Genomic DNA, 7,754 nt, shown 5'->3' with positions numbered 1-7,754 from the left:
AATATTTGTATTCTAATTTAATTGCTTTTAAATTTTCCAGGCCAAGCCACTGTTTGGAAACATCATGCTTCTGTTACTGCTTTCTGTTTGAGTTGGCCAGCTCTTCCTGTACATATGTTTTTTCTTATATCCTGTTTTTTTCTTTTTTTGTAAAGAGAAGAGAAAAAACAAAAGAAAATTATTTTTCTTTCCCTCAGTACACATTCTTCAAAGTTCAAATTATAGTGTTTGTTAAATAAAAAGAAAGATTTACATTTAACTCCCCTGTCTGCTTGTCGCATTGCTCCTGGCCCCCAAGCCCCAGCAGCTCCCTGTGCCTGTGGCCGGAGCCCCCTCTGGTTCCTGCCAGGGGTTTTGGGTGCAAATGGGGGGTTTTGGGTTCAAATAGGGGCTTTTGGGTGCTCTTTTGGGTGCATTTCCCCTTCATCAGGTTCCAGGTGTGGGCAGGGGGTGGCTGGGGATGGTATAGGGTCTCCTTCACCCCCATCCTCGCGGGCACCTCGGTGCCACTTTGAATTCCTCTACCTCCAGCGGATTAATCATTTTATTTATGAGGCTTAAAGGCCCAAATCCCGCTAAACCCGGGGCTTTGCCAGATAAACAGGCCGCTTTGCAAAGGCAGCCCGTTTGTGAAAACACAATTAGCAAACACTGTAATCTGCACTAATTATCGGGGCCGGCCCGCGAGCCCTTCCCCTCGCGGACACCCGGCTGTGCTGCGGGGACCATGGGGGACGCGGCGCCGGGGGGAACGCGCCCGCCTGGGGCCTCCTTCACCATCGAGTACCTGCTGTCGGGGCGGGATGGTGGGGGGCCCTGTGCCCCCCCTGCCTCCAGCAGGAGCCCCCCGCCAGCCCCCCGCACCCCTGCGGAGCCCGGGGACAAGCCGGCGCAGTCCTACATCGCCCTCATCTCCACGGCCATCCTCTCTTCCCCGGAGAAGAAGCTGCTGCTGTCCGACATCTACCAGTGGATCATGGACAAGTATCCCTACTTCAAGAACAAGGTGAGGGCGGGGGGGGAGGACGACAGTGCTATTTCAGGGCTTTTTACCCCTCAGGTTGTGGTGCTTGGGTAGGGGGGGATCGATTGGGAGCCAAGCACCGGAGCAGGGATGTGACCGGGGGGGCAGGGGGGAGGTTTGACTCACCTCATCTGTCTGCTGAACCCCATCTGCTGGAAAAACGGGCCAAAATTCTGCGATGGTTTCGTGAAGTGCAGCTCGGCCAGGCTGGTTCTTTGTGTCAGTCAAGCGCTGTTCACTCTGGTCCCTGCTGATGTCCAGTGTGGGCGCCGAGGCGGGCGCGGGGCTGGCTGACGGCGCCTCTCGTCCCAGGAGAAGAGCTGGCGCAACAGCGTGCGGCACAACCTGTCCCTCAACGAGTGCTTCGTCAAAGCTGGCCGCAGCGACAACGGCAAGGGCCACTTCTGGGCCATCCACCCCGCCAACGTGGACGACTTCGCCAAGGGCGACTACCACCGCCGGCGGGCGCGCAGGCGCATCCGCAGGTGGGCCGGGGGGGGGGGGGTCAAGGGGGTGTCCGGGGTGGGCCGGGTGGTTTTTGGGGTCTGAGGGCTGACCCCGTGCTCTGCTTCCCCTCGCAGGCTGGCGGTGAACATCGGCTACTGCCACCCCTACGCCCTGTACGGCCTCAGCTGCTGCTGCCCCTGCTGCCCCCCGCTGCCTGCCGGGCCCCCCCTGGCCCCCCCGGTGCTGCCCCCCCTCGCCCTGCCCGCTGCCCCCCGCCTCTCCCTGCCCGAGAGAGCGTGGTGGGGACGGGTCCCTGGCCCCCAGGTCCTTGCCCCCCTCTTCCCTGGTCCCCGCGTCCCCTTCCTGTAGCCCTGTGCTCGTGTGTGGTTTTTCAGGGGGGGGCAGATGGGGGCCCTACGCAGGACCTGCTCAGAGGGAGCTCTGTGGATGCCCCCAGCACCCCCATGGGACCCTCCCCCCCACCAAAACCCTACAGGCCATGATGGGGCCGGAGCCAGCCCCCAGCACCCTGTGTCCCCATGTCCCCGTGCCCCCTGCTGGGAACCCCCCCCCTTTTATCAGGGTGACCCCATCGGGGGCCTGGCACCTCCTGGCACTGTCATGGGGGGGACATGGGGGGGCTGAGCAGCCGGGGTGGCCACGCCACCACCCCTGGTGGTCCCCGTCCCCCACGGGATGCACATATGGGGCTTAATCCCTGGGGGGGGGGGGGGGGGGGGGGGGGGGGCAGCAGGGCTGCATTTGCCTGATTAAGCTGCTGTTTTGCTTCAGAAGGGAGGGGGGGGAGACCCTGCCCTATTAGTTTTATTTTTTTTCTGCCGCTAATTGTCCCCGACGTCCCTAATGAATATCGCGGATCCCAGGTGTTAAGTGGCATTAGGGCGTCTCGCTAAGAAAGACGACTTGGCCACTTAATCCCGGGGGATTAAACCCCCAAATCTCGTAGCGGCCTCGAAAACTAGGAAGCTTATGACACAAACTTAATCTTATAACACTGGCGATGCCCCCCCCCCCCGAGTGGGGCGGGGGTCCCGGGGACCCCATGGGGCTGGGTCGAGGGGGGTCTGAAGGTTTGGGGCTGTGTGGGGACAGGCATGAGCCTGGGGGTGATGCGACAGCCCCAAAACCACGCGGCCACCCCAAACCTGCCTCAGTTTCCCCATTTTCAGCCCTTTGTGGTTCCTGCCCCCCCGTCCCCGAGCAGCCCCCCCTACCCCAAAGGCCCCTTAAATCGCGGCCATCTGCGTGCTGGGGCTGGGGGGGGAAGGGGGGACACCGGGGTTTGCCCCAGCCCTAATCTGCACACAAAAATCGGGATTACGGCCCCGGCCCTCGCACCTCAGTGGTGCCGCAAGCGGCTTAGAGGGGGCAAATCGGCCCTAAGGCAATCAGCGGGGATGGGGGCCACGGGGGGGGGCCAAAATAGGGGGGACGGGGCTGCCTCAGATTCCCCCCCCCAACCCAAACCAGCTGAGGGAGCACCTGCCTCATCTTCAACCACCCAAAAAAAAGCAAACATAAAATAGCCTCAAATAGCCTCAAAATAGAGGATCCCTCCCCCCCCCCTAAAAAAAAACACACACAAAAAACATAAAATAGCCTCAAATAGCCTCAAAATAGAGGATCCCCCCCCCCCAAAAAAACATAAAATAGCCTCAAATAGACTCAAAATAGAGGATCTCCCCCCCCCAAAAAAAAAAAAAACATAAAATAACCTCAAATAGCCCCAAAAGAGGATCTCCCCCCTCCCCCCCCAAAAAAAACAAAACCATAAAATAGCCTCGAATAGCCTCAAAATAGAGGACCCCCCCCCCCAACACGAGGCTGTTGCTCCCGATAAGCGTTTCTGCCTCCCAAGAAGACCAAGCGGCTGCGTGCGTATTTTTAATATATATTTTATTTTTTTTAAAGCCCCCCCCAAAAGTGCATTTTTTATTATTTTATTTTTTTTTTCTCGTCTCCCACACTTTTTATAAAGAGCTATCAAAGTTACAATCTATGGAATGTCTTTTCTGTGCTTTTCTCACCTCGCTCGTTACCCAGATACCACAAAAAGTAGTTTAACACATAAAACCGATGAACCTTTGCGAGTGCTTTTATAGAAGAGAAATCTCTTGGTTTTTAATAGATTATATATAAAGACGCAGAAAAAAAAAAAAAAAAAAAAAAGAATTAAAATAAAATTGTGGCCCCATCTCGAATCTCCTCTCTGCCTCCTGGCACCAAATCGGTTTAGTTCCTGGGCAGGGCTCGGGCTCACGCGTGATCCACCTGCCCCAGAACAAATCGGCTCTCGGGATGTGTGTATATATATATATAATTTTAGGAAAACTGAATTTCGTTGCAGCATTTTTGCTGCTCGTCCCGAGCAGCCCCCTCCCCAAAAAAACCCCCACCCCACCCCGCCGACCCTCCCGGCTCCTCTCGCTACGAAAGCTCGGTCCTGTGACGTGGGAACTGCTCTTTTTTTTTAGAAGTGTTCCTCTTTATTTAAATAAAAACTTTCATAATAAATCGCAAATATAAATAGATAGATATATAGATATATTTTTTTAAATAGTCGAATCAGGCCTCGGGAACGCTACCGGGGAGGGGGGGGGGGGGGACATGACCCTGGGGCGAGCTGGGGCTGGGGGCGCTGGCACTGGGAGTGGGGGGGGGGGGGCTGAAGGATAAGGGGGGGCCGAGCCTTTTTCCTGGGGGGGGGGGGGGGAAATTCCCCTTCACACTGCCTGAGCCCCCCCTGGCCCAGCCGAGGGTGGGGGGATGATCCCTGCACCAGTGGGATGTCAACCAACCCCCCCCCCCCCCCGGCCTCTCTGGCCCCATTGCTGTGGGGCCTGAGCCCCTGCGGTGGTGCCACGGGGCGGGCAGGATGCATCATCTTTAAAAGGGGGGGGGGGGGAGGGGCCCAAAGCCGGGGTGCCCCCCCCCCTCCAACACCCCCCCCAGCCCTGGAAGGGGTGAAGCCAGCGCAGGACCCCCCCCCCCTCACAACCACTGACCCCAAACAAGCCGGGACCCCCAGCTTTGGGGCCAGGGCTCGCTGCCATCTGTGCCCCCCCCCCCCCCGGCCCTGCTGCCCTGGGCTGGGGCTGTTTTTTTTTTTTTTTTTTTTTCCTCTTCTGTACCAAAAAAAAAAAAGAAAACCAGGCAGAAATCTTTTTTTTTTTTAAGCTTTCTTTTTTTTTTTTTTTTTTTTTACTGTGTCAGTTTGATTTCTGTGTTTGCTTTCCAAGGAGCTCTTTGCTTTTCTGTTTTTTAGGCTCTATTTTTTTCTTTTTTCCTCTCATTTCCTTTTTTTAATTTTTTTTCCTGCAACGTCGTAACTCAGCAGTATCTTTGGCAACACTTTATCACAACCTGAATTGAAAAAAAAAATAATGACGACAATGACGACAACAACAAATCGGTGCTTATATACAGAATATGATCGGGGGGGGGGGGGGGGGGCTGCAGGCGCTTTGATTTTCCTCGGTGTCCCTCGCACGGCTTGGGGTGGGTTAAGGCGTGGGCCCCCCCCCCGCCGAGACAGGCACGGATCGCTTCAGGGTCGGCCAGGGGAGGTTGTTTTTTGGTTTTTTTTTTGTTTTTTTTTTTCCTTTTTTTTTCAACTTTTTTTGAATTTTTTTTTTTTAGTGCAAACTCAAACTTGTGCTAAAGTGTTGCCAGCAAACGGGGGGGGGGGGGGGGGGGCGTCCGTCCGGCGGCGCGGGAGAGGCCACGGTGGGGTTAGTGTCCGGCGGGCACGGGGACATCGCGGGCTTGGGGACGCGCTCTCCACGGGGAATCCTGAGACTAATTCTCTCGCTCTCTCTCTCTTTCTTTCTTTTTTTCTTATTTTTTTCCCTTTTTTTTTTTTCTTTGTTTTTTGCTGTCCACCTTTGGTGGCAGGGGAGGAAAAGGGCGGTGGGTTTTCTTTCCAAGGTGGCTGAGGGAGAAACACCAAGCTTTAAAAATGCTCCTTTGGGGCTGGGGAGGGAGGAAAGGAGAAGAGAGGCGATGGGGGGGGGGGGGGAGAAGAGGAGGAGAAGTAACACAAACTAGAAAAGAAAATACCACAACGTTGATTACAAGAAAGAACCTCAAGTAACTGTCTATTTACAAGTCCACGCTAGTTTTTTTGCATATGCCAGAGTCAGCCAGTGCTCAGCAGAGGTTCGGCCCTGCCGTGGTGCTTCGCAAAGGCCCAGACAGGGCCCTGGGACCCGTCCCCGTCCCTGTCCCCGTCCCCCAGGGCAGCCAAGGCACTCACCGCCACATGGGGACAGGGCCCCGTGCCCGGGGGGGGGGGACGGTGCTGCAAGGCGAGGGGCTTGGCACCAGCCTCGGGGGACGACGGCACGGGTGGGCGGCGGGGGCAGGCACGGGGTTTATCTGCTGCGCCCAGGCAGGGCCCCCGGGCAGCGATAGGGGCCGAGGGATTGGCTTGGGGTGGTCTGCGGGCGGGGGGGGGCCGGAGGATGGGGCCTGGTGTGAGGGTGGTGGCAGAAGGCACGCGGCACCTGCCCCACGGCACCGGGCCCACGGCACCGGGCCCCATGGCACCGGGCCCCACAGTGCCAGCCCCACGGCACCGGCCCCACGGCACCGGGCCCCACAGTGCCAGCCCCACGGCACCGGCCCCATGGCACCAGGCCCCACGGCACCAGCCCCACACCGCGGAGCCGGGTCCGTGGGCACAACCAGGCCGGGGACAGGAGACACATCTGGAGTAGCACTGGCTATGAAACATTTAACGATTCTTTTTTGTTTTTTGTTTTTAAAAAAGAGAGGGGCGTGGGGGGGGGGGGGGGGGGAGGAGAAATGAACAATACACGAAAACAAAACAAAAAAAACCATGATTCCTGCCTAAAATTCAAGCTTCCGTTTTGTGAAGTGCAACGACTTCTGAGGGTCTATTTTCAGGGCATGTCACAGAACCTAATTAGCATCGTTCCTCACATTGGACACCTTTCGGCTTTTATTACTCCATGAAATATACCTTGGATTCTGCCTATGTGTTTTTTTTTTTTAAATATATATATATATATACACATTTTTCTTACAAAAATAAATTTAGGATTTTTAATAATATTTTTTTTTCCGTAGAAGTTGGTTTTGACTTGTAAACATCTTTTGCTTTTGCTTTTTAAATTAAGATAAAGTGATCTCAAAGTACCCGTTCCATCGCAAAGTGCTAAGACTTCTTTGTTTTTTTTTTTTATTTTTTATAATGGTTTTTTATTTTTATTGCTTTTTTCTGCATTAAATAAACATCCGTCTCTCCCCCACCCCATCACTCAAGCCCTCCCCCCATCACACACTCCCCTCTCACTCCCTCTCCAAAATACATTCGGCCAAACCTGCTCTTGCTTTGAAAGTTAAAAAACAAACACCAAAAAGGGAAAAAAAAAAAAAAAAAAAAAAGAGAATCTAAAAAGTGCTTTCAAAATAAAAGGACTAAAATCTCTTTTCAAAAAATGTGCATTTAGAAAACAGGTGACCGGCTGAAAGGTGCCTCTGTTATCGCCCTCTGCTAACCCGGAGGGGGATGCGCATGGCGCACCCCGGCCCCTGCTCTGAGGCCGTAGATCGCTTCCGTCCCGGGGGGGGCCGGGGTCCGTTGGCCCCGTTGCGGGACCCCTGCCAGCTCCCACAGCCCTGGCGTGGCACTGAGGAAGAGGAGGGTGGCCTCCCAAAAAAACCCCCAAAACCACGTTCGGGACGGTTGGGGTGGCCATGGCCTGAGGGGCTGGGCGGCGCTCAGTGGCCGCGAGCAACGGTGACCGGTGACCATACGGCAACGGTGACCATACGGCGACCGTGTGGTGGCAGCGGTGACCGTATGGTGGCAACGGTGACCGTATGGTGACGGTGCCCGATGGGTGACGGTGCCCGATGGGTGACGGTGACGCAGAGCACAACGCCGGTGTCCAGCCCCGGCCGCGGAGCCTTAAAGCCACAAGCCGCCGCGGCCGGCGCTTGGCTTCGCCCCTCCCAGCTCCTCCTGCCAAAAGCCTCCTTCCCCTTTAAGGGAGTCCTCAAATAACCTTTTTTAAAAGGAATCTGCCATTTTTAGGCGCTTTCTGGGCGTGCGGGAACACTGCTGGCTCTGACCGAGTGCCTAAAAATATGGGACGGGGACAGGGATGGGGGGGGCAGCAGTGGCCCCCAGCCCCCGGCCTCGCCTCGGTGGGCGTGCAGCAGAGCCCCGGTGCCGGGGCCGAGCAGCTGGGCCCTATTCCTGAGGGGTTCCCGGGCACCAAGCTGGGTTTTGGCT

General features: G+C 55.9%; 1 protein-coding gene across 1 annotated transcript; it reads left to right on the top strand.

Annotated features, from left to right (window-relative positions):
- Nucleotides 1–727: 727 nt before the first annotated feature.
- Nucleotides 728–1,840, top strand: LOC118258996 (forkhead box protein L2-like). The gene is made up of 3 exons (XM_035568151.1): nt 728–1,006; nt 1,337–1,509; nt 1,606–1,840. Exons 1-3 carry the CDS (start codon nt 728–730, stop codon nt 1,838–1,840), a joined length of 687 nt encoding a protein of 228 aa, XP_035424044.1.
- The last annotated feature ends 5,914 nt before the right edge of the window (nt 1,841–7,754 follow it).

The sequence above is a fragment of the Cygnus atratus genome, chromosome 26 (assembly GCF_013377495.2).
Source record: "Cygnus atratus isolate AKBS03 ecotype Queensland, Australia chromosome 26, CAtr_DNAZoo_HiC_assembly, whole genome shotgun sequence".
NCBI lineage: Eukaryota > Metazoa > Chordata > Aves > Anseriformes > Anatidae > Cygnus > Cygnus atratus.
The sequence above is the reverse complement of the archived record's forward strand: the minus strand, read 5'-3'. Positions and strand labels throughout refer to the sequence as shown.

Excerpts from the sequence above, each read along its gene's own strand:
- LOC118258996 (XM_035568151.1), top strand. The coding sequence starts at position 728 with ATGGGGGACGCGGCGCCGGGGGGAACGCGCCCGCCTGGGGCCTCCTTC. Across the intron at positions 1,007-1,336 it reads ATCCCTACTTCAAGAACAAG|GAGAAGAGCTGGCGCAACAG; the intron begins GTGAGGGCGGGG and ends CTCTCGTCCCAG. Across the intron at positions 1,510-1,605 it reads GCGCGCAGGCGCATCCGCAG|GCTGGCGGTGAACATCGGCT; the intron begins GTGGGCCGGGGG and ends TTCCCCTCGCAG.